This window comes from Pogona vitticeps, chromosome 3 (genome assembly GCF_051106095.1).
Source record: "Pogona vitticeps strain Pit_001003342236 chromosome 3, PviZW2.1, whole genome shotgun sequence".
NCBI lineage: Eukaryota > Metazoa > Chordata > Lepidosauria > Squamata > Agamidae > Pogona > Pogona vitticeps.
This window is the reverse complement of record NC_135785.1, coordinates 56,008,861-56,034,257: the sequence shown is the minus strand read 5'-3', so window position 1 is coordinate 56,034,257 and position 25,397 is coordinate 56,008,861. Positions and strand designations below refer to the sequence as shown.

Here is a 25,397-nt window from a genome sequence, read left to right as displayed (position 1 = left end):
ATAAGAAGAAATAGAAGCTTATTATTAGAGCTAATGATCCAGTGAGAAGGCAAAGGATTGGAAAAGATATCACATCACCACCATATAGACCAGTGGAGGGCCACATGTGATCTGACTATCGCAGGCAACTCTCCCAGGCTGGCCCCAGCTCTCCAATCATCTTTGATTTCACCCCAAAACACCAGACTTTTGTGGTTGTGATTTGCCATTTGATATAATGCAACATAATATTTATTTTTAAAAAATATTTTACCTGACCTTTCCCCTCAAAGAGGACCCAAGATGGCTTACACGATCAAAATACAATATTTAACAGCTAAAAGAGAAAGCATAAATATAATACATTTTGTCACTGTGTACCAAATAATCCACAATAGAGATTATAGACCCACCTCAGTTGTCAGAAGTTCAAAATCATTAGCTCTGATTTTTACAAAAGATTTCTCCTCAGACTTGAGTTTTTTAGGCTCTGCATAATCTTGATGTTTTTTCTTTCTTTTCTGGGTCACCTCATTACGCTGTGTCTGAGATGTATTAAAAAACAAAGGCATTAATTTTTTAAAAAAAATACATTGTGTACCCAGAGCAGTGTAGTGGACAGGGTCAGGAAGAGACCCAGGGAAACTCATGGCATGTCTACTTGAGGCAGTACTGATGAAAAAACTCCTTAAATCTCATTTACCTTGAAACCCCTATTAGGGTCACTGTAAGAGAGATGGTACATTACACATCCACATAGCACAATGCAACAGATCAAACATCAGAATTACAAAGAAACCATCAATGTAAGCTTAAAAAAGCAAGTTGAAGAAGAGTCTAAATGGGAGGAAATATGGACATGTTCAGGCCTATTATTAAACAATAAGCAATCTTCAGTGTCAAGCTCCAGAGCTATCCCCACACTGGCACACAGAAAAGAATGTTCCAGGATCAGTATTTGACAGGAGAACAGTCAGGTGTGTGGCACATCTGCCTGAGAACTTAAGAGTACCAATCAGAAGTACTGAGAAGAACTAATGATCAGACTCCATAGTAATGTATTCATAATGTTCTTACTTGAAATAAATTATCCTGCTCTACTGTTAGTTGCCTGGCTGCTTTTCCTTCCTGTTCTTTCTTCTGTATTCCACCTCGAGGAAAATTCTCTTCTAAAGATGACATTGTTGGTCTTCTGTGAGAAAATTAAAATGATCACATGCACCTACAAACTGCAAAATTAACATACATATACATCTATTCATTAAAATGAATGTGTTAATGGACAAATTCCAGTTTGTGCAGCTTGAGGATGTGGACAAAATTCTTCAACAGGCAACAGCCTCTAACATGTATGTGCTAGATCCCTGCCCAGTCTGGCTCTTAAACGCTGCCTGATGAAGATGATGACTGGCTGGGTGGGTGAGGGAAGTGGTGATCACATTTCTAGAACAAGCCAGTATTCCAACCTAGCTAAAAGAGGTCCAGGAACTAGACAGAGGGAGCATCTTCCTGTTGGTTCTACTGGAACTCTCTGGAGTTTTCCATACCGTCCACTATGGTATTCTGGGTTGTCTCTGTGAAACAGCACTTGTGGGCACTGTTCTGCAATAGTTCCAGTGCTTCCTAAAGAAGCAAGCTCCAAAGGTGAGGCTGGGGAAGTCCTGTTCAATTGCCTGGCCGCTGGTCTGTGAGGTCCCTCTGGCTTCAGTTCTGTCTCCCATGCAAGTTAATAGATGCAAGAAACTGCTGAGAGAGTTTAGCCAGATCTGGCCATGGTGACACATGAATGCATGATGTACTCTATGGAGCACTTCCTTTGGAAAGTGTTTGGAAACGTCACAGGGTCAAAATGCTACAGCTAGACCCTTTACCAGATCTGGTTACAAAGAGAAGAGAAATCCCTTCTTACAACAGTTTAGTTGACTACCAGTCCATTTCAAAGTCATGTCCTAAATGGCATGAGTTCAGGCTATCTGAGGGACTGTACCACCTCACATATGCCTTTTTGGGTCTTAAGATGTTCAGGGGAGGTCTTTCTCTTAATCCCACCACCTTCATAAGCACTCTTGATGCAGATATTAGATGGCATTTTTGTGGGCTGCTCCTGGCCTATGAAACACACTTCCCTGCTGGCCTTCCACTGGCAAACAAACACAATTCTTTATAAGTTAACATAAGAACCTAAAAAGAGCCCTGCTGGACAAGGCCAAGGACTTATCCAGGCCAAGGACTATATACTGTAGTCCAGCTTCCTGTATCTCACAGCGGCCCCACCAGAAGCCTCTGGGAGCACATGAGACAACCAGATACCTGTCTCCTGATAACCCCTCCCCTGCATCAGGCATTTGGAGGTACCTGCCTTTTATAATCCTGAAGATTATACATCCCCATCATGGCTTATAACCTGCAATTGACTTTTCCTCCAGAAATCTGTACAATCCCCTTTTAAAGGCATCTAAGCCAGATACCATCACCACATCCTGTGGCAAGGCGTTCCATAGACTAATGGCATGCTGGGTAAAGAAATATTTTATTTTGTCTATTCTCACTCTCCCAACACTCAATTGGAGTGGATGTCCCCTGGTTCTGGAATTATGCAAGAGGGGAAAGAGCTTCCTTCTATCCACTTTATCCACCCTGCATAATTTTATATGTCTCTATCATGTCCCCACGCAGGCGCCTTTTCTCTAGACTAAAGAGCCCCAAACACTGTAGGCTTTCCTCATAAGGGAGGTGCCCTAGCCCAGTCATCATTTTAGTCGCTCTCTTCTGCACCTCTTCCACCTCCACGATTTCTTTTTTGAGGTGCGGTGACCAGAACTGTACACAATACTTCAGGTGTGGTCTTACCAGCATTTTTTACAATGGCATTACAATATTGGCTGTTCTATTCTGAATCCCCTTTTAAATGATACCTAGCATGGAATTGGCCTTCTTCACTGGTGCCGCACACTGGGTTGACACTTGCATCAAGCTGTCCACCAGGACATCAATATCTCTTTCCTGATCCATCACAGACAGCTCAGAACTCATTAACTGATAACTAAAGTTTTGCATTTTTTGTCCCAATGTGCATTACTTTACATTTTCTTATACTGTTACACATTTGACATTTTGCTGCCCATTCCCCGTTTGGAGAGATCCTTCTGGAGCTCTTCACAATCCCTTCTGATCTTCGCCACCCAGAAAACTTTTGTGTCATATACAAACTTGGCCACTTCTGGATTTCGTTGTATGGGTATACTGTGTATATAGTTACAATGACAATAAATTATTATTATTATTATTTCATTGCTTATCCCTGTCTGCAGGTCATTTATAAATAGGCTGAAAAGCACCAGTCCCAGGATAGATCCCTGGGGCACACTGCTCTCCACTGTGAAAGGTTAGGCAGCAAATCACTGATAAAGAAGAAGTTTTAATGAGAGAAGTCATGCGTGTTTCTAAATTGTTTTAAAGGAGTTTGATTCACTACTTTTTAATACTTGATATGTATGGTTACTTTTTTTAAAAATACTGCAATTTATTGTTTTACTTGTTTTAATCGTTTTTTACAGTTCTCTGAGTTCCCCAGGTTCCCTCTGTTAGGGGAAAGACAGGGCATAAATTAAATAAACACATAAGTAAAAAAGGATTAAAACACAAAAACACAAACGCATAATAAACAAATACACTTCTACTTACAAGGGTCGGTTAAAAGAAAAGCTCCGATTTTCAATATTACAGTTTCGGGCCTTCTTCACAACAATTCAACAAAGCATTTCCCATCGGGATCCGTGCCTCCTACGAGTGATCCTACAAACATGAGGAGAGATTATGGTGGTAGTAAGCGTTCCTGCGGCAATCACATAACGACCCCGGTTCCCCTTCCAGCGCTCAACACGTGTCCCTGTCTCGCCTTCCCTTCTCTTCTAAGTTCCCACCTCAATCAGTCGCCTCGCTCCTCAAAGCCAGCCCTTTTTCCTTTTCCTTCTCTCCCTCTGCTTCAAAACGCTTTACACTACAGTACTCATATTCCCCACGCTTACTTGATTCAGCTGCACGCCTGACCAAAAAGCACCATAACCCGGAAGTGAAAAGGAGATCAGGAAAGAGCAATAGGAAACGTATTTTGCTACATACCACGGCAACCATAGAGTCGCGGGCTTGTTCGTTTGACGAGCACTTCAGTTACCCAATCAAGAGACAAAGATTCCGGAGACCCGGCAGGTCAAGAAGCGGAAATAGTCGGTGCCTGAGCAACTCCATCTTGTAAGCGAAGGGCATTGAATGGTTTTTGGAGGGCTGTGCGAGCAGGCAGTAGAGGCAAGTAGTAGTGCTCTTTTGGACGCGTGAGTAGCTTTAATCAAAGGCAAGGGGCTGCCGTAGCTTCGTACGATCCTCTGGCTGGAGGAACTTCCATGGCTTGTTGCGGTAGCTTAAATGTAATGGGCATTTATTGAGCCAGTCGCTCAACGTCAACGAAGAGTCAGCAGTTGGCTCTTGTTTTTCTCTCCTTACCAGAGGCGAGGGGCTGCGGGAAGGAGGCTGTGGGATGCAATCACAGCCTCTGTGGCGTTCTAAAAGCTCGTTGGGAAGATCACTGGCGATCGTGTATTACATTGTGTGTCGTTCGGGCCGATTTAGTTGTAACAGTAATTAACTGGATCCCGAGCGAGCGACCTTCCATTCCGTTCTACGGGGGGGGGGTGTCCAGAACTCTGTGCAGCTTAAACTCGAACTGAGGGCTTGGCAAAATTAGTGGGAAAGAAAAGCGAAGGAGAAAATGTTGTGATACAGGTTCTGAAGAGTTAGCTGCGTCGGTCTGTCTCAAAAGTGTTGACAAATTAACGAGGAGAGAAATGAGAAAAAGCAAAATGAAATGTTGGAGAGATATAGGGATTAATAGATTTGTTTCAGTGTAAGCTTTTGTGGAGTACATCCCACTTGCTTCAGACAAATGGAGTGCTTATACTTTGCAATCTGAGTTGATACATGGCCTCCTGGTGTTGGGGATCATAACCGGTCAGGACAGAGGTAACAAAGTGGCTCAGGGTATCATTAAGACACGAACGGGAGCCCTGAGAGAGACTTAACTCAGCTACCTTTTTGGAAATTGTGCTTGAAAAGTTTCACTGGCAAATTGTAGTCTACAGAAAAGAGACTATGGATCAGTACTGTATGAAGGTAATTGCAATTTGAATGTGCTGTGAGTCGAGAACCTTATAGTGATGGTTGGACACACTGAGGCAGTGTAACTGCAGAACAAGAAAGAAAAATGGTAACTCTTATTTTCCACTCTCCTGAAACCTCTTCTTGTTTTTGATCTAAAAAGCAATGAACTGTTTGGGTTCAGACTGCCATCCGCCAAATTCTTTTGTTTATTCAGATCCTCTGTCAAACCAATGTCCTCATTTCCCTCCTTGCCTACCCTCAATATTCAGTAAGCCCTGGAAAGTGCTGAATGCTCATCTTGTCAGGCCGTTAAAAACATTCCTAATTAATACATTTCTGTTTTTCTGGAGATTTCCCTAAATGTGGAAAATTCAGCATTTTTCTTTTAGGTGCTCCATTTTGTTTCCATACTAACAGACATAGGGATGCTTATGTCCTATATGTGCGAGCAGGCGGTAGAGGCAAAGAGTGTTCTTTTGGTGCCTCGATCTACGGACAGCTCCAGGCACAAAATTTTGCTTAGACTTGCGAACAGAGCTTCCACTTAGGAACAGAAAAGTGCGGGCAATTTAAATTTCTGACTGTAGGTGGCGATGAGGCTGCTTTGTACTGTAGCTCTTTCACTTTTGGCAGTTACTGTGTGTCTGCAGCGGCTTGGGAGAGCCTCCTGCTTCTGAGTGTGTGTGTGCTGCTGTTTTCTCCTTTTAAAAAACTGTTCTGGGTGGGTTTTGGATGGGGCGGGTATGTTTCTGTGCTGTGTTGTTGGTGGCTTTGCTGTTTGTTTTTGGAGTTCTTTTTTTTCCCTTTAAAGCCCTGGCACCTTCTGACCCGGCTTGCTGTGTTCGTTTTATTTTTTGGTGATTTTTTTTCCGGCCGGAACAGATTAATCGGTTTTCAATGCATTCCTATGGGAAATGGTGCTTTGACTTGTGAACACCATTCCAATACAGATTAAGTTCGTAGTAGTGATAGGTAGAATCCAGATACTGTATAACTGTTTTTGAGATATAGTATTACTATGACTACAGCTGATGATATCATTAGCTTGTGTGGACATAATTTTGTTTTATATTTGGAACATAAGCCACCCAGAGTAGATTTATTGAATCTAGATGGGTGGGGTAAAAGCCAGAAAAATAAATAAAATAAACAAACGTACACAAGAGGATTTGGGCCGGTGTGTGATTTTACATGCTGTGAACAAGATGTTTATTCCTTTCTCAGGAACAATTTACAGGGTGTATTCTTTCAAAGAAAAATAAAAGAAATACTCCTAAGTCCACAAGTTTTGTCTTCAAAAGTGTGCTATGATGCAGTGAATAGATTCTTATGTTCATTTGTTTTGAAGCACTCAAACATTAGTCTAACCACAATATAGCACTTTGCTTTAGGCCAGTGTCCTTTTTGGTTTACCATACATGAAACAGCAATTACACAAGTGTTTTTTGATCACTTATTGTATTCCTGGTCATGGCCACTAATGGCACCTGAATGTGTGATGGACAACCCAGAAAATATAGAAAACTGTATGCATGATTGCTGTTTTGCACACAGTAGCTGAAGTCCAGTAATAAGTCACAACTAGAGTAGGCCCATTGTATGAATGGAACTTACTTGGGAGTTGACTCCCCAAATCCTCACTGATTCAGTGGACTTGCTATAGCTATGACTTCTGTATTTCAGCCAATAAATCAAATAGGATGCTGTCCTTTGTTACTTTTATTGAACCCAGCATAACGTAGATATTTCATGGGTTATGGTTCTCTAGTGTCAACTAGAGATAATAATTCAGTTTGTTCTACAGATAAGTCCACAACTGTTGCACAGGGATTACTAGCCTAGGTTTTACTGTCATTTTTCTGAATGTAGATCACATGGCAGTAATGAAGAAGGAAAGACATCTGTTTAATTTTTTTAAAACTTAGAATATCTAACTTGTCTCTAGAAGCCCAGGTGAGTTAGAGATATTTATAAGTCTAGGACAGATATTTATAAGTCTAGGCTACATTTCTAGAAGCAGTACTTTTCAATTCGTATAAATCTATTCATTTTTAGATGTTACAACTATAATAGTAATATAATTATAACAATTTTTGAACTGCAGACCTGAAATGGACCCTGTTGTTGTTGTTTAGTCATGTCCAACTCTTTGTGATCCCATGGACCAGAGCATGCCAGGCCCTCCTATCTTACACTGCCTCCCGGAGTTGTGTCAAATTCATGTTGGTTGCTCCGATGACACTGTCCAACCATCTCATCCTCTGTTGTCCCCTTCTCCTCTTGCCTTCACACTTGTGAAATGGACCCTATGGATTATCAAATCCAGCCCCTGTCAAAGAGGCATAGTGGGGAATTGAACTCCCAATCTCAGCAAACACTTGAAGATCATACTCTTCAGCATATCCCTATGTAACGTTACTTTTTGTGGCTAAAGTGCTTGTTATCAAATGTATATGGCTGATAACAGTTTGATACAAGATAGAGGATTTATACAAATTTTCTTTTAAAACCCAGAATTAGCAGTGATGGCGGGAGAAGAAGCTGCAGAACACCAGTTCACTGGAATAAAGAAATACTTCAATTCCTACACCTTAATAGGCAGGAGAAATGTAAGTGGCTTTTTAAATTGAGGCACAGCGTGACTTTGAAATGCATTTGGTCTGACTCATATTTTTTTATCTTTAGTGTGTGATAGCCACTTATACAAGTATTGCACTGATGATCTTGTACTTTAAACTGAGACCTAAGAAACAAACTCCAGCTGTGAAAGAGACATAAGGGTAAGTGTCTTATTTATTTCTGTCTGTCATTATCTTGCCGATGAACATTTTACCTACAAGCTAATTCTGGTACCACAAGATGCTCCAGCCTCTAGACAGCTATATCTATTGGTACATCAGTAATATTAATATAATTGCAAGTCAATACAATTTCAGAAGGCTTTACAGATTAGGACTGTGAGTGAAGTCACTGTTTGCCACATTAAAGCAAAGCAAAGTAACTTGTTTCTAGTTTCAGTTTGGATGTGGAAACATTTGTTCATTTTTTGTCTGATGAAACTTAAAGTGAACTTTAATTAGCACAGGTGTATTGTTTAGCTAGTAAATAGCAGATGCAGATGTAGTGTTGAAACTTGCGATTGAACCATCTAGTTTTAATGCAACCTGTTCAAACTCCAAGATATATCTGTCATGGATTTCAGTATAGTATGGAGTGGGCTACTAAAAGTGTCACTGTGTACATTTTTACTTTACTGTCTTTACTTGAAAATGTGCAACTGCATGATTTTGAGCCCTGTTACTCTTCACTAAGTGACATAGCTGAGGAGTAACCCTCATAGAACTAAGATGAGTTGATTGATTTCATATCACCATGTATGACATCCATTTGTAACCATACTTGTAGTTCTCAGAAGTTCACCCTTTTTTACCTTGTGCCAGAAGAGAATATATCTTTTTGGCAATGTATAAGATGTAGTGACTGAATTTTTTTTTCTTTGCAGGTTGCTGACATGTTGATATTGAACTTTGCCTGTTTAATTGCTGCAGCTTGTAGAAGCTGATGTGTTCTTCAATAAATCATGGACTGTAATTTAGTTTATGCGTATTACCAATGCACATATGCTGCAGTCAGTGCACTCTAGCTTTGCTTCAAGCTCTTGTTCCTGCCTGACAGTTTCTCATTATGTAAAGCCCCAAAGCAGTGTCAAAACAGCTACGTTTACCAAAAAACCCAAAAAACCAAACAAACCACAGATACTATAAAAAGGGGGCAAAATACTGTAGAGTATTAGCATTATTGTAACCATGGAACTAGAAAATGAATTAGCACTAATGCAGGTGTTGCATATAATGGCTAGTGAAGTATTTACAAACATCTGGTTTTATGTTGTACTCGGGTCATTTGGGAAATCAAAATGTTCTGCCTTTCTCTGGTTAGTGTCTCATCAGTGGGCATGCAGAAGTCCTGTTTCTGCATATGGAGTAGCTATCTGGAATCATGGCTGACTTAATCTTCAGTTAATTTCTTTACCCGGTTGCTATTAATCTTATTTCAAGTGAACATGCCCAAGGAATGAAGCATGTTTCAGAGCCTGTAAAGGTTTTTCCAGACTGCAACTTCCAGAATCCCAGCAAAATCCTTATACAGTCATGCCCCGCTTAACGATTGCCCCACATTACGAATCCGCTTTACGACAATGTTTTTGCAATCGCAATTGCGATCACAAAATGATGTTTTAAATGGTTTTTTTTTCACTTTGCAAAGATCAGTTCCCTGCTTCAGGAACCGATTCTTCGCATTATGACGATCAAAACAGCTGATCGACGGGTTTTCAAAATGACCACCAGGTGCTCAAAATGGCTCCCCGCTGTGCTTAGGGATGGATTCCTCGCTATACAGGCACCAAAAATGGCTGCCGTATGGAGGATTTTTGCTGGACGTTGAGTTTTTAGCCTATTGGAAAGCATTAACTGGATTTTAATGTGTTTCAATGGGTTTTTTATTTTCCCTTTACGACGTTTTCGCTCTACAGCAATTTCACTGGAATGAACATCGTTAAGCAAGGCACCACTGTATTGGATTACATTTTTAATACTGAACATAGTGCCTGTGCTGCTACACTGCTCAATTTTAGATAAACAATCATAGCTATGCTTTTAAAGTATAACTGTCTCCCCAAAAGATAGATATGTATGCAGCTACACATTTCTACAATGTAGTGATAAACTTGTGGACAACACTGCATAATCCCAGAAACAATTTAAATGAAATTTCTTCCACAGGTTACCAAAGTATAAAAATATTCCACTGTTCCATAATTTTCCCCTGAAAGTACCTATTCCATTATGTCTTGAAGATAAAGCTTGTGCAATAGAACGTAAAAATGTAGAATTGGAAAGAATCCCCAGGGTAATCTAGTTCAACCTTCTGTCAGTGCAGGAAACCCCTCCAAAGTAAAATCCACCACCTTCCAAACCGATCCGATCTAGCATAGAACACCTACTTTCCAAAGTTCATAACACTTAGTCAGATATTTTTAGTTAGTTCCGGTCCTACCCACTGGAGCACCCAGAATCAGGTTTTCTGTCTTCCATGCAATAGCCTTCCAGATCCAGAAGATGGTTATACTTTTATCTCTCAGGTTTCTCTGGGATGAATACCTGGACTCATTCTATTTGAACTACACAAAGTTATGTAAACTAGGACCTTTGTGTATTTAGACTGAAAGGTACGTAGTAAGTACAATTATTTTTTATTATAAAATATCAAAAGTATAAAACTGTACAAAATGAAAAACCATGGCATTATATTTTTACATTAGTTTTCAGCTAGATTTCAACAGTATGCAGTTGTGACAAATGTTTCACTGAAATCAAGAGTTAATGGCTTTGCTGTTATGGAAAAGGTTGGAAGGGTACTTGTTTTCTGGGTAACACTGGAAGAAATCAAAATGTTTAGGGAATTGTGGGCTACTTTTCTATTCTGTTTAGACCAACAAGTACGCAGAATCATTAGGGAATTCTGCAACTTCTCAGCTGGAAAAGTTTCAAAAAATATTCATAAAAGTACAGTATCTTAAAATGTCACACAATTACATTTCAGCAGTCTTCAACCTGTTTCAATTTGTGATCTTCCCCTTTGAAGGAATAATCCCACTATTCTAGAATGTTTGCAGCAACTCCTAGTAAAATGAGTTCCATGTATTAGTTAAGTGCTTTTAAAGAATTGCTTGAACAACATACACTAAGCCTTATTTTTATGCAACTGGCATAAAAATTGAGGTGTATGATGGGTTTTTTTGCAGTGCCATGTGACTTTTTTTACACCAGTTAAAGGTATATATTCCCATATTATACTTCTAACTTTGTTCCCTTAAGTTCATCACAGTATTTTAATGGGTAACTGGGAGCTAAAATCAAAGTTATTGAACATGTTGCTTAGATCATAGAGTAGAATCTTTTTTCCAGCAGACAAGTTTACTTCATTAGTACAGTACCTTCCGTCATCTTCACTAAGTCAAGTTTTAATAAGACCTTCGCAGAACTTGCAGAATCAAATATTCATAGTTTTGTAGCTCACTGAGGACCATATGCCCCAGCAGCAAGAAGCAAATTTCTGCGAGTAAAATGGAGATGTATGACGGGAGTTGATTTGGTCATATATGTGCCCAACAGTAAGTCCTGAGAACTTTCAGGTAGATTTATGTGTCCAGTGGCAGTGGTGAAATCATCTGTTTCTAAATCCTCAAAGGCTTTCACTGCATCCCACAGCTTCACTGTGTTATCCATTGAACCTAGCAAAAAATGAAAGGGAAACCAACCCTCTTAGTATAAGCTGCATTTTCCAATTCAAAATACAAGGAGAAACCTCCAACATCTATAACATCTAGTTCAGGATTTCAGGGAATAGTAATCAATTTTCTTTTTCAGTGCTTAACACATAACTAACATTATGTTTTTTACTAATTTACATAACAGGACAGTTTTTTAAAAAGCTGGACTATATGTGTGTGAGAGGACATATGCTTATTTTGGAAGGAGGATAAATGTGTCATCACCTTGTTAAATCTTTTAAAAATTATTTTAGTCTCTTAAGTATTTAACTTTACAAGTAATACTTCTAAGATTCTGTTAATGGGACAGAAAGGAAAAGTACTCAGCTAAAGCTGTCCAGTGAATTGAATTGTATGTAATATTTGGTAGCTAATATTGTAGCTAACATTTGGTAAGAAATCTAGATCTTCTCTGAAAGTCCTGTAACACACGTGTACTTCAGAACATTAGCAACGGACATGTATAGAATTGCGCTGCATACCTTCACAAACATGTGGAAGTCAAAACTACAAGTGAGTTTGTTCCAGTACTGTTTTGCTCACAACACAAAGTTACATACCTGAAGCTAAGATTTCTCCATCTCTACTGAATCTGAGTGCATAGATTGTGTCTGTATGTCCTTTTAATTCCCCTACCATCAAGCCATGGCCAATATCCCATAAAAGCACTCTTCCATCTGTTGCACCAGATGCCAAGAATCTTCCATTTGGAGAAAATGCTAATGAATGAACAGGTCCCTAGATCAACAAAATTAAGGGGATTAAGGTGAGAGTGAGGATGTGTATCTTCCTGACACGTCATTTTCATCTTGTTTCACAATGAAGTTAGATAATAATTAAGTGGAATTTTCAGTGCAGTCCATCCTAGCCAGGCCAAGGCAGAAGATTTTATTGACTTGCTTATTCCTCTGATGCAGCCCTGTGGAAATGAAGTGATATTCTTGAGAATTTAACGGCTTGAAGGGACTAAGTTGAGAGAAAGTGTGTGTGTGTCTTTCTGACTGGAAAAAAAATCTTAAGCTAAAGCATCGGGACCACGGTAAAAAAATTTCTGTCACTGTTTGCAAAAGTATCAACTACCATATTTTTCCATTTATAAGATGACCCAAAGTATAAGATGAAAAAAAACCATTTTCTAACCCCAAATTAGAAAAAGCAGGGATCAAAGAGCTCCCTTTTTGCTAAGCCCCGTGCCTTGGCAAAAGGCAAGGAAAGCTGCTGTCAAAGTGACTGCTGCTTTTCCTTGCCTTTTGAGAAGGCAGAGTTTAGCAAAAAGGGGAGCCAGTGCTAAACTCAGTGCCTTCTCAAAAGGCACTTTGAGAAGCACAGAGTTTAGCAAAAAGGAAAGGGAGCAACAGCTCCCCTTCCTTTTTGCTAAGCCCAGTGCGCCCTCGCTTTTTGAGAAGGCACGGAGTTTAGCAAAAAGGAAAGGGAGCAAGGGCTCCCCTTCCTTTTTGCTAAAGCCCCGTGCCTTCGCAAAAGGCAGTGGTAAAGAGCTGACTTCCGTGAATAAAACAACCCTCATTTTTTCTCAAATTATTTAAGAAAAGTGTTGTTTTATACATGGAAAAATGCAGTATTTTTTAATGGCATGCACGTGAATATCCAAAAGAATTTTGGCTATAACATACCTTATGTCCTGTGAATATTCTTACACAATTCCCATTCAGGACATCCCAAAGCCGCACAGTTCTGTCTGCAGAGCCTGTTGCTACATAGTTGGAGTTTGGGTGAAACCGCGTGCATGTGACATCAGCAAGATGGCCAGCAAAGATCCTCAAAGGCTGATAGTGATCAGTAGCCCATAATCTTTAAATCAGCATAAATATGAGTTAATAAATGAGGAACAAGATTTATTGCTTGAATGGCTATATTTTTTAAAGCAAAACCCAAATTGCCTCACATGCAAGTGCCCCCAAACTGATTAAGTTAGTAGTTGCTTCAGACTTCTTTGGAGGTAACTCATGTCCTTAGCAGTGTTCCAACTGAGATCATGGGCAGACCAAACCATTCTCAAATTTAATTTCCTCTATAACGTGTGACAGAGATACATTGTGTAAGAAAATCTAAGTACCATTACTGATTAGTAAAGGATATGTTCTGGAATACAGCTGTAAACAACATAAAGAAAACCACTAGATTACAAGAGAAAGCTGAGAGCTTACATCAGATTCTTACCGAGCCACTCTGTCGTGACCACCTGATACAAAGTAATATCCATAGGGAGAGAATTGTGTGTCCCACACAGGGTAGTTGTGTCCTTTGTAGCCCACCAGACAAGAAAAAGTTAACAGACTCCACAATCTGATAGTGCCATCCTCTGAAGAAGATAGCAAATAATTCCTGGACAAAAGAAGAATCAGACAGAAATGTTAGCAGTACTGAAACTGAACACATAAATGAACCTGTACACTGTCTGGCACAATATATATATGCAAGTATGTTATTCCCATATTGTGATTTGGAAGCTGGGACAATGATGGCTTGCCTAAAATCATGCATGGAGTGATTTCCAGTTTACACTCTGTCTCTGAGCTATGTAGCTGACATATGATATTTTGTTAATATCTAACTCATTTTTAGAAATATTTTTTAAATTACATAATGTTTAAAAATTACATAATTTTGCAATTGGTAATCCCTTTGGTGCATTAAAATATGCTGCTTAATAATGAAAAGAATTCTCTTCTTGCTTTACATCTATATTTTCCGTGCACAGATTTTTAATGGTCCCCATCTCATATTATTTTCCAATTTACAACCATGAACACAATCAAGAAAGTAAAGCTATTTAGCATTTTGGCTCATGTAGTTCGGGTAATTTTCTTGTGCTCAATACAGCTCTCAGCAGTCCACAGAATTGGGCCACATTTTGGCAGTCTTTCCTGAGCTGAAGAGTCCATTGGTACAAAGAGTTTTAAAAAAACTTCTTATAATTATTAATAATCAATTTGAAATAAACAGTATTAAGATAAACTAAACTATTATATTTATTTATTTATATTTATTTGTACCTATCAGGGCTGAAGCTGGTACCATAGACAGGTCCACCATGACCATATAAAATCTTCATCTCACTTGCTGTTTTCTCATCCATAATCCTTTCTAAAACATCATCTGATTCTTTATCTATGAGACTGAGATCTGAAAGGGAAAAAAATCTAAAACTCACATTCCATATAAGACTCTTTTGTTTGTTAACAGACTATCGCCATGGCCATAAACAAGACTATCGCCATGGCCATTATCTCCAGATAATTTAGTTCCAAGCCCTTGTTAAATGTAAGATAATTTTAACAATAGTGGCTTTTACTCTGTTTTTCCATCTGCATAAAGGGAGCAATGTCATTGGTCATGACATGTGCATGAGTTAGATGCATCCTGAAATAAAGAAACTCAGCAATCTGCCACAACTCATGGCATCACTCTCACTGCACAGGCAGAGCTACACAACAGAATACTGGCTAGAGACTTTCAATGGAAATCAGATATGCTTATATTTGATTATCATCAGTAAACTACTATGCTGGTAGATTTGCATGCTTTCAGAGCTTTTTCTTTTACACTCTGCTTCACAGTGTCTCATTTCTGCAGTCTTCCAGTTTGAATTCACAAGCTTCCTTAGCAAAGACACAACTCTGAATAAGAATACAAAATACATATTGTAATGTTCTCTAAGTGTCACAAACTGTTTTTTAAACAGAATATTGTTGCTATCTCTATTTTTTCTTATCTGCATACTATTTCAATGATATTTCCTAAAAATAATGGGAATAAAACTAGTCAATACTTAAGTTCTTCCAACAAATTAACAGGGTAAAGTCAAAGTAATTTCATGTGATCAGTTCACATGAAAGAACTGTTTCACCTCATGAACTTCCCTCCATGAATTTTTCTCCCCAAAACAGTGACTGAAATAAAAAAATAAAATTTCCAACCTGTTGCTGATTTCACACTTCGTAGCTTTTTGGGTGTCACAGTCCATACTCTGACTGTGGAGTCTGCAAAGCCTCCAACAATCATGCTTGAATCATCTGTAATATCCACTGCTGTAAGTCCCTGTTTAAACAGTAAAGATTTTAAGTTTTAAAATATATATGTACACAATCCTGTATTCAGAGAATTAAACATCTGCCACCAGTTTTGAACATGGAAGTTATTATTGATTTTTAAAAACCTTATAATTATTGAATATAGAAAATGGCAAACTATGGAATTATCAAACCAATGATTTTTGGGGAAGGGGCTAAAGCCAATGCTACGAAATTGGAGAGAAATTACTTTAGTTATTTTGTTTGTAACCACCACTGACTCAGTCCTTTCTCATCCTCAGACAAGTCCAGAAGGCTTGGGAGAAAGAATGAAGCTATTCTTCCACTTTACATTAGAATGTGGAGACATGTGAAAACAATGCAACTTCTTTTTGTTTTCCTGAGTGTTTTAAAAACTCCATGTGAAGTGAAAGATCTAAGGAACACGACTGTCCCATTTAACATACAACACCCTGCCACTTCAGCAATTTTCAGTGATGGGTCAATGAGATGTAGTTAACACTACTAAACACTCATAAACATATGCAGCAACTGCTAGCCACCAAGCAATCACATCTATGAATCTCAATAATTTAAGCAGCCAAAAACAAGATTTTCAAAAGGCATTCTTTGACAAGAAACTGATGTTACGATAATCAATTGTATCAGCACTAGTATGTGAGTGGCCTTTTGTCTAAATACTTGTGTACACTGCCTCTTATCAGTTTCACAAGCTCGCTGTCACTTCATTCCAGGCTGAAAATAGTGAAGATATATTGGGAAATCCTGTGGTGTGAACATCTTTCCACTGATTCAAAGTCTGGATACAATCCATTTTTAGGTTATGCTACTGGGTGTAATGCTATAGAACAAGGCTGAGCACAGCATGTCTGCGGACCCCATATGCCCCCCCGCAGCATTGCCTAGCTCCCCCCACAAAAAAAACAATATTTGAAAATGGTCAGGTACAACAAAGAAAACTCCAGGGGTGCAACTGGCTGTTTAAATGATACTTCAACATTGCCTCAGCCTTTTAAAGGTCCAAAACAGCCTTTTAAAAGCCCAGGACTAACCTGATAAGCATTAAGGAATGTGTAGAAACAAATGGAAGGCAAGCAGTCTGGACCAAGACGTACACGCTTAGTGGCTTCCTTCATATTCATTATTTTATCCTGCTTATCGGAGTCTTTTAGCTCAGGAAGTGGGATCCTGTATGGGAAGTAACAATGTTCAAAAAACAAAGCACAGTACAGTAATACTTTGAATCCAATAAAATGCATGTGAATAATGGCTTAAAAATAACAATATTTGTCAGAAATACGTAAACTATGATTTAACTATGGGGTAGTTTTCACTGAGATAATAAAGCTAGGTCTGGGCTGCATCACTCAGGTTACATAAGGGTTTACATAGCTCAGTACTTTCGCATATGAAAAAAATCCCTCAAACCTTCCATATAGAAAGCTAGATCTAATAGAAGGGAATGGAGCAGAGGCCTACTCTGGTATCTATCTTTCTGCTCAGTTACACCAACTGCCACTTGTAGTATGATATTATTTTTATAAAAGTTTATGTAAAAGGATAGGGCTAAAAATCTACAAGGGTGCAAAACCTATGCCCCAAGATATTGAAATGCAGGTCTCTAAGGTGCCACTGTGACTCACACTGTTGTGGCTGAATTCCCACAAATCCTTGCTATTACAGACAGAAGATTTCTTCTTTTAGCAGCAAGGAAGAGATGGTAGACAGAAGGATCTCCGCAGCTGCCCAGTGAAGAAACAGGCTTGCTAGAATGCAGGTACAGTCATGGCCAAAAATATTGGCACCCTTGCAATCTTGTCAGAAAATGCAACCCTTCTCTCAGAAAATTGTTGCAGTTGCAAATGTTTTGGTTCTCAGACGTTCATTTCTTTGGTTTGCATTGGAACAACAAACAAACAAAAAAACAGAAGAAAAGTCAAATCTGATACAATCCCACACAGAAACCCAAAAATGCACTGGCCAAAATTATTGGCACCCTGTCTAAATTGTAATAAATAATTGGTTTTCAAGCATGTGATGCTCCTTTAATTTGTATTTAGACACACCTGTCACAAGTAAGAGGTGTGGGCAATACAGTAATCACACTTGCAACCAGTTAAGATGGAGAAAAGTACACTCAGTCTTTGTGTTGCGTGTGACACTGAGCATGGAGAAAAGAATGAAGTGTAAAGAGTTGTCTGCGGATTTGAGCGAAAAACACTGTGGAAAAACATCAACAATCTCAAGGCTACAAGTCCACTTCCAGAGATCTTAATGGTCCTCTGTCCACTGTGCGCAAAATCATCAAGAGGTTTACAGCCCATGGCACTGTAGCTAACCTCCCTGGACATGGACGGAAGAGCAAAATTACTGACAAATTGTAACAAAGGATTGTTTGAATGGTGGATACCGAACCCAGATTAACTTCCAAACAAATTCAAGCTGATCTGCAGACACAGCGTACAACAGTGTCAGCTCGCACTATCTGTCACCATCTGAATGAAAAGGGATGCTATAGTAGGAGACCCAGCTGACACAAAGGCATAAAAAAGCAAGACTGGAGTATGCCAAAACTTATGTGACAAAACTACAATCCTCCTGGGAAAATGTACTGTGGGCAGACAAAAGTAGAACTTTTTTGGTAAAGGACCTCATGGCACTACAGAAGAAGAAACTAGGCATTCAAAGAAAATAACACAGTCCCCACAGTCAAACATGGTGGAGGTACAAAGATGTTTTGGGGTTGCTTTGCTGCTTCTGGCACTGGGTGCCTTGACTGTGTGAATGGTATCATGAAATCTGATGATTACCAAAGAATTTTGGGGCACAACGTAGTGCCCAGTGTCAGAAAGCTACATCTACACCAGAGATCATGGGTCTTCAGCAGGACAACGACCCAAAATACACTTCAAAAAGCATTCAGAAATGGTTACAAACGAAGCGCTGGAGAGTTCTGAAATGGCCAGCAATGAGTCCAGATCTGAATCCCACAGAACACCTGTGGAGAGATCTGAAAACAGCAGTTGGGAGAAGACATCCTTCAAATCTGAAGGCCCTGGAACAAAAGAAGAGTGGTCCAAAATTCCAGTAGAGAGATGAAAGAAATTCATTCATGGTTATAGGAAGTGATTGATTTCAGTTATTGTTTTCCAAAGGGGGTGCTACCAAATATTAAGTTACACATGCCAATAATTTTGGCCAGTGTATTTTTGGGTTTCTGTGTGGGATTGTATCAGATTTAACTTTTCTTCTGGTTTTTTTTTTTTTTTGTTCCAACGCAAACCAAAGAAACGAACATGTGAGTACCAAAACATTTGCAACTGCAACAATTTTCTGAGAGAAGGGTTGCATTTTCTGACAGAATTGCAAGAGTGCCATTATTTTTGGCCATGACTGCATATGCATATGCCTATAAGCTTTCAGTCCCTTCAGCCACTGTCACCTTGCTAGAAAGGCTGTATACCTTTGGAATTTTGCTATGGGATTAAGTTCTGCTCACTTCATTGGGATATCTGGGATTTTGCAGCAAATGACATTACCTATTCTGAGGAGGAGCATTTGGATCTTGCTTTTTGCTTTTTGATCCTGCACTGTCTTTCCTTGGCTTCTTCTTCTTTGGCTTGCCCTCCTCATTCTCACCCTCTTCATCTTCATCATCTAAAGGCAACTCAATTTCTGGTTCTTTCAGTAACCCAAAAAAGACCTGTAAGCCAAAAAGAAAAGAAAGATTTGAAATACAGTACAAATCAATTTAGGCAGAACACAGAACTGATTAGATAATAGGTTTTGTTGAGTCAAATTACTACATATTGTTTCTTACATGCAGTGACCAGAACAGTATAAAGTAATCCAAGTATGATCACACAATAGATTTGTGACCAACTAGGACTCAAGACACCTTGATTCTAATTCCTACTTGGCCATTGAAATTTGGCCAAGTAGGGGCAACACTGGTAAAAATACTTAAATACAGTACTACTTAAATATTTCACATACACTGAAAACCCTATTAGAGCCACTATTAATTGGATGTGATTTGATGGCACATAATCGCATATACGTAGATTTGTGTAAGAGCTTATGATATAGCTGTTTTATATTCAACTCCTTTTCTAATTATGCCCAACCTAGGCCTTGTCTTTCTTACAACGGCCACACAGTGAGTAAACATTTTCACTGTGCTATCCACCTCAGTAGATCTTTTCTGATTAATCACTACTACCTCAAATTCCATCAGTGAGGTTGAATTTTTTTCTTCCCAGATACATCTCTTTGCTTGCATCCCATCTGACATTTTAATACCCATTTCCCAGTTCAGGTAGACCTTTTTGGTTTTGCAATCAGTTTTTGTTCTAATCATTAAAAATAATTTGGTAGCATGGAGTTCTGCTTTCAAGTAACAAAAATCACTCTTCTGCAAATGAGAAAATAATCACATTATCCTTAGATTACAGGATCTATTCTAGAGAACTCAATTCTGTACATGCACAAGGTGTCATAAGAATGAAAGAGCAGCCACACCAGATCAAACCAAATCGTATACAGTCTGGCATCTTCTTCATCTAGCAACCAACAGATAATGCCTCTACTATGTTTCCCCTTACTTGCCCCTTTTCAAAGCTATAGTACAGACTTTCTGAGCTCCATTTTCTTACTGGAGTGGAAGTAATACTAACATCTAACTTATTATAGCAAGGTGGCACAACAGATATCCTCAAAGCAGCAAAACATCCATTGCACAGAGCACAGGAAACAATGGCCAAGTACTCAGCAATGAAACAGGAATCAATATTCATGGAAGAAAACTGCCACTGTATTGGATTTGCCTTTCTTTCAATCCACTTCTTAAAATGACAATTGACTCTATTTGAACTTTATCTTTACTCCTGTCAGAAAGTGCTTTTCATCCAGAGGCAAAGTGCCTTGAGACACAAACCACTTACTGTATAAATCTAATAAAATAAAATTACTGGCACCACCAACTTCTCAATTTCCTATGTCACCTCTAAATTGCTAGTTTCCAGCTTCATCTGAACTACAAAACCCTGGTTACCACTTTAGAACAAGCCATGACATTAAAAAACCCCTTCAAACCACAACATTTAATATCCTGAAAAGTACCGTAGAAATGAGAAGGTGGTTAATGAAAAGGTTGTTGGTTTAACTATGTCTTGTGTAAACTGAAGCCAAAAGGAGAGTGAGCAAAAGGCTCAAGAATATTTCAGTTTAATACACTGAGATAGTCACCCAAACATAGTGATTGCAATGGCGACTAGAAGAGCACATCAACAAAGAGCCCTCATCAGGCTCAATGTACATATGTGTCTCTAATAAAAGATCTATGATGTGTGTAATATCAACCACATACCTTTGCTTTATTAGCCTCCCGTTTTGCCTCTCCTGCCAAACTTCCGACCATAGCATCTATCTGTTGTTTACTGCGAGGCATTCCATCAAAGATATCAATATAAAGATGTTCTTGAACAATGTTCCAGATTTGATTGTTCTGTTTTTCCTGAAGGTGTCTCTTCAAGAGCTGGTAAGAGTCACGGGAAATACGCAGCACAAACTTGCTCGTTCTGAAATCCAGCATTGTCTCATTTCCTCTCATATGCTCTTTTTTGGTCAAACTGGACAGTATACGTAAGTCATCTTGATAATAACACTCCTGATCTCCATGAAACCTAGAAAAAGGTTAAACACAGATGAACGATGAACAATTTCAATTTGGTGATCCTTACCAGAACACCTTGCAACAACAGTTAATTTAACAGTTGATTTAACAAGACATTTGACCATTTTTTCAGTTGCTTATACCAGGTGAAAGCCAATATTTTAAAGGCACAGAAACACACATGGAATTGTGAAAACGGCAATACAAACCATCTACGAATTTCTAGTAACAGTTGCTGGTAACATTCTCTCTTAAAACTAATATACAGAACCAGGAAAAACATTTCAAATACTCAAGTGCACAAAAGGGTTTTAGGACCTCTATACCCCAGGTATCTAAGATTTTTCTAGTCTTAGGCACAAACAGGTGTCCCCTGTCTCCTTCCCCTAAAACCCAGTGGGAAGCTTGCATGTATTTACCCATGCTCAAAAAAAAGAGACAAACAGGAGACAACATTTTCTCACTACTTCTTTGGTCATGTTGGAAGCAATCCAATGGTGCTTCCAGAGTGGAAAGATCAGCTGACAGGGTGCAGTTGTTGCCTAGGAAATGGCTGAATGTATGCACGGTCTTCACATTTTTCAGGAAAGCCCCTTCCATGCCCCCCATTTCATCACTGAAACCCTCCTATGGCACAGAAAAGGATAATGTAATAGTTTATGCCCAGGAGAAATTAATTTTTTAGAAATCCGTCAAGACCATGAAACAGCTCTTTCATAACAAGAATAATTAGTTGTCAGACATGTGGTAATTACAGGGGGATATTAGCATATGATAGTTATGTCATATTAACCATTAAAACCAGTGCTTGTATTTTGAAGCCCATTCATTCATTAACACAGCCAATTCTTGCTGAAGAGGCTTCTCTTGCATGCAGGAGACCTGTGCTTAAACAGTTTGATCTACCTAATAGTGGAAACATGCAAACCAAGATTAAAGGAACAAAAATGTTTTTATTACTTTTCAAAGAAGGATTTTGCTTCATTTTCATGTCCATTGTAAACCAGTTCCAAGTACATGTGTACAAAAAGGGGGTAAAAAAGCTGCGACAGCTCAGCTCGATGGCAGTCGAGAGCACATTCGATAAAGTTTTTCAGTCCGCTGTAGTACTCTTCGTAGAGCGCTGGGTCTCCCTGCTGATTGTAGGCAGATAATACTGCACTCACATCGGGTTGATCTTCCACAAGGACTCCAACTGCAAAGCATTAATGTTTGGAGGTAAATAGTACAGTTTTGATAACTGTTAATTACCAGTGACACTCAGTGAGTGACTATGAAACACGCTTATTTATTTATTTATTTGATTTGTATCCCGCCCATCTGGTCTATACGACCATTCTAGGCGGCTATAGAACAAATGCTTATATAAAGAACAGCTACATCAGTATATCCTATAGTATTCAGCTACTCCAATTCAAGGTGATGACTCTCAATTATTTCCTATAGAAAGGGAATGGCTAGATCAGCAAAGAATGAAGTAGAAAATATGAACTACCATTATTAGAAAATATGAACTACAGTACCATTTTTAGATTAGCATAGTCTGTAGTGGAGATGGTGAACGTAGGACTACTGTTCCCATCATTTTCACACCAACTGAGATGGCTACAGCTTACGAGATTTGCATTCCAGCATCAGAAATGAATGGCACACCACTTCTGAGTACTCTACCCAGAAACCCTAAAAAGAGTTGCCATAAGTCAGAATCAACTTGATGGCATGTAATTATACTACCTGAAGAACCACATGCTCCCGACAGCCTTGCTCTACACAATATCTGCAATACTACTTGTTTCTGTCTCCCAACTTCTAGGTTTAAAATTGTGATACTGTGTCTCCAATCCAGTTATTAGGGAAATGAAAATGTAGTCAACAACTTACTACATTATTTTTTTCTGTAGTTTTCAACTATATCTTATAGTAGTTTTCATATTCAGTGGTTTTAATGTTCTAAACCTCTTAGAGGGCCTATTAAGCTGAACGGTGGAATAAAAATATAATAATAATTGTTAACATTATTTCAAAAAATTAGGATTTTACAAAAGAATGCCAGTGTGTGATTTCAACTCGATTCATCATGGAATCATTCACACCAACTCCAGGATGGGGCTATTGTATCCAGAGGACATCATAAAACTACTGTTACATGAGTTAAAAACCTTGATTTTGACTTTTCCTATAGCTCAGCGAGTTAGGTATCTGGCTGCAAAACCACAGGCTGAGAGTTCAGTTCCCCACTATGCTTCCTGCGAGCACAGCCAGCCTGTGTGGCCCTCGATAAGATGTGCAGTCCCAAGGGAATTATAAATTACTGAGTATTTTCTACCTGGAAAACCCTGAAAAGGGTCACCATAAGTCAGAATGTACTTGACAGCACATGATTATTGTCACAGATACTCAGTTTATTCGCGAAGGCTTTCACGGCCGGGATCCAATGATTGTTGTGGGTTTTTCGGTCTCTTTGGCCGTGTTCTGAAGGTTGTACTTCCTAACGTTTCGCCAGTCTCTGTGGCCGGCATCTTCAGAGGACAGCACTCTGCGGAAGAACAACCTTCAGGAAGAACAACCTTCAGAACACCGCCAAAGAGCCCGAAAAACCCACAAAAACCATTAGATACTCAGTTTGCTGTAGTGGAAAAAGAGACTAGAACTCAGGTGTCCTGGGTTCAAATCCCCACTTGGCCATGGAAACTCACTGGGGGAGTGGAATTGGTAAAACCACTCTTAAAATATATCCCGTTGCCTTAGGAGCCCTATTTGGGTTGCTAGATGTCAGTTCCGACTTGACGGGCACATAATACGTATCAAAGTACCGTATAGGGCAAAAGTACTGTCGCTAGAGTAAGCGCCTGGGTGACCGATCCTTGGGGGGGGGGGCGATTTATCCGCTACCCCTCTCACCTTTCCCGGCACCCCCCAGGGGCACTGCGGGAGCAGCCGTGACCGCGGCCGGAGAGATGGTAGCCCCGCTCTGTCCAAAAGCAACCGAGCTGAGCAGGACGTCGCCAGCTCCGGGGGCCGCGATCCCGACGCCAGACTCCTGTCCTTCCGCGCCATGGGTCGCCTGGACTCCGGGGGCTGAGGAGCTAGGATCGGTCGCACCCTCCTCGACAAAGAGCCGGGCTTCCCGACGGAGAATCTCCTCAGACTCGCGGAGGTTGCTGCGCCTCAGGAACTGCAACACGGCCAGCAGCGTCTGACGGTCCGTGGGCAGCTGGGAATTGGCCGGGGCAGGACTGGGAGCGACCGGCGGCTTCGAGTCCACTCCTCCCGCCGAGGGCTCCCCTTCTGGGAGAAGAGAAGGGACCGAGGGGGCAGGAGCAGGAAGAGCCGCCGCTACGGCTGTCGTTACTGGGGACTGCGGGAGGGCGGACGGCGGGGCTGGCGGCGGCACTGCTCCCGCATCGGGATCCGGCTTCACTGTTACTCCTTCGCCCGGCTCCTCCGGCAATGCCGCCATACTGCAAAGCCCGAAAGCCTCACTCCCGCTCGGGTTGCCCGCGGCTTTGCGACAATGAGGGAACACCGTAACATCGTGAGGCCAACCGCCACTAGTGACAGCCCTTGGATGCTTTACGGCACTTCCGGCGCTGTTCTGCTTTATGGCAAGGAAGAGGAAGAAAGAGGGAGAGCGGGTTAATTGGGATAGTGCTCCTGGTTCCTTGTTGTCGCTTTTTTTTTCACAAAACAGAAAACGACAATTACATTTCTTATAATTTTTGGAGTGTCGCAAGATACGTAGAAGGTTCAAATGAAATCAGTGGGGTTTACTCAACTGTGTGCCGTTTATATGAAAGGAAAGCCAAATGCTTGCGGAGACATACAGTTCCAAGTTAGGAAGTGTTAACTAGAGGAGAACAAAAGATTCTTCAGCGTTAACATATATGTTATGTTACGTAAAATATGCAAAGCTGATAAAATTGTATTGTTTTACATTATGTGAACGTTTGAACAACTTCTTTACAAACTTCACCAAATAGAATTCCGAGCTATTTGTTTATTTAAAACACAAGAGTTCTGTGAAAACTGGATTGGTTGGTTCCATTTTTCTGTCTGCAGTAAACAGCCCAATCCCAATGACTCGGATATCCGATTTAAACTGCTAAAGAAGGCTACAATCAGCTTTACCATTAAAATCAATCCCATTTCCTTCTTAGTAAACACGCCCCCCAATATTACGTCTAATAAAGATACTTTAGTAGGT

The 25,397-nt window shown here is 39.8% G+C and overlaps 3 protein-coding genes across 8 annotated transcripts in view; 1 reads left to right on the top strand and 2 right to left on the bottom strand.

Annotated features, from left to right (window-relative positions):
* PDCD11 (programmed cell death 11) overlaps positions 1–4,105 on the bottom strand; it is a 38,287-nt gene extending 34,182 nt beyond the window's left edge. Inside the window, exons 1-4 of one of the 2 annotated variants that reach the window (XM_072995604.2) lie at positions 4,008–4,105; positions 3,664–3,774; positions 1,057–1,171; positions 393–524 (exon numbers count right to left, since the gene is read on the bottom strand). In XM_072995604.2, the coding sequence (XP_072851705.2) occupies positions 393–524; positions 1,057–1,161 (237 nt within the window). In that variant the 5' untranslated portion in view covers positions 1,162–1,171; positions 3,664–3,774; positions 4,008–4,105. Of the gene's footprint in view, positions 1–392; positions 525–1,056; positions 1,172–3,663; positions 3,775–3,902 lie in introns of both variants that reach the window. The other variant, XM_072995605.2, reaches the window with a different exon arrangement.
* Positions 4,036–8,724, top strand: ATP5MK (ATP synthase membrane subunit k). Of its 4 annotated transcripts, none has more exons than XM_020788937.3 (4): positions 4,036–4,230; positions 7,648–7,742; positions 7,819–7,913; positions 8,636–8,724. In XM_020788937.3, the coding sequence occupies exons 2-3, from the start codon at positions 7,659–7,661 to the stop codon at positions 7,909–7,911; spliced, it is 177 nt and encodes a 58-aa protein (XP_020644596.2). In that variant the 5' UTR covers positions 4,036–4,230; positions 7,648–7,658; the 3' UTR covers positions 7,912–7,913; positions 8,636–8,724. The 4 variants fall into 4 exon arrangements, with proteins under 4 accessions (XP_020644596.2, XP_020644593.2, XP_078245596.1 ...); XM_020788934.3 differs by having other exon boundaries at positions 4,183–4,310; XM_078389470.1 differs by lacking the exon at positions 4,036–4,230 and adding an exon at positions 4,231–4,330.
* Positions 8,725–10,368: 1,644 nt separating this feature from the next.
* Positions 10,369–24,724, bottom strand: TAF5 (TATA-box binding protein associated factor 5). 2 transcript variants are annotated; one of them, XR_013543132.1, is made up of 11 exons: positions 24,095–24,724; positions 22,154–22,388; positions 20,888–21,203; positions 19,059–19,222; positions 16,572–16,707; positions 15,406–15,526; positions 14,482–14,611; positions 13,646–13,810; positions 13,099–13,276; positions 12,028–12,386; positions 10,369–11,428 (listed from the first exon to the last, which is right to left on the bottom strand). XR_013543132.1 is itself a non-coding variant. In XM_072995609.2 (11 exons), the coding sequence occupies exons 1-11, from the start codon at positions 24,651–24,653 to the stop codon at positions 11,211–11,213; spliced, it is 2,400 nt and encodes a 799-aa protein (XP_072851710.2). In that variant the 5' UTR covers positions 24,654–24,720; the 3' UTR covers positions 10,369–11,210. The 2 variants fall into 2 exon arrangements, 1 of the variants encoding a protein (XP_072851710.2); XM_072995609.2 differs by having other exon boundaries at positions 12,028–12,205; positions 24,095–24,720.
* Between the last annotated feature and the right edge of the window lie 673 nt (positions 24,725–25,397).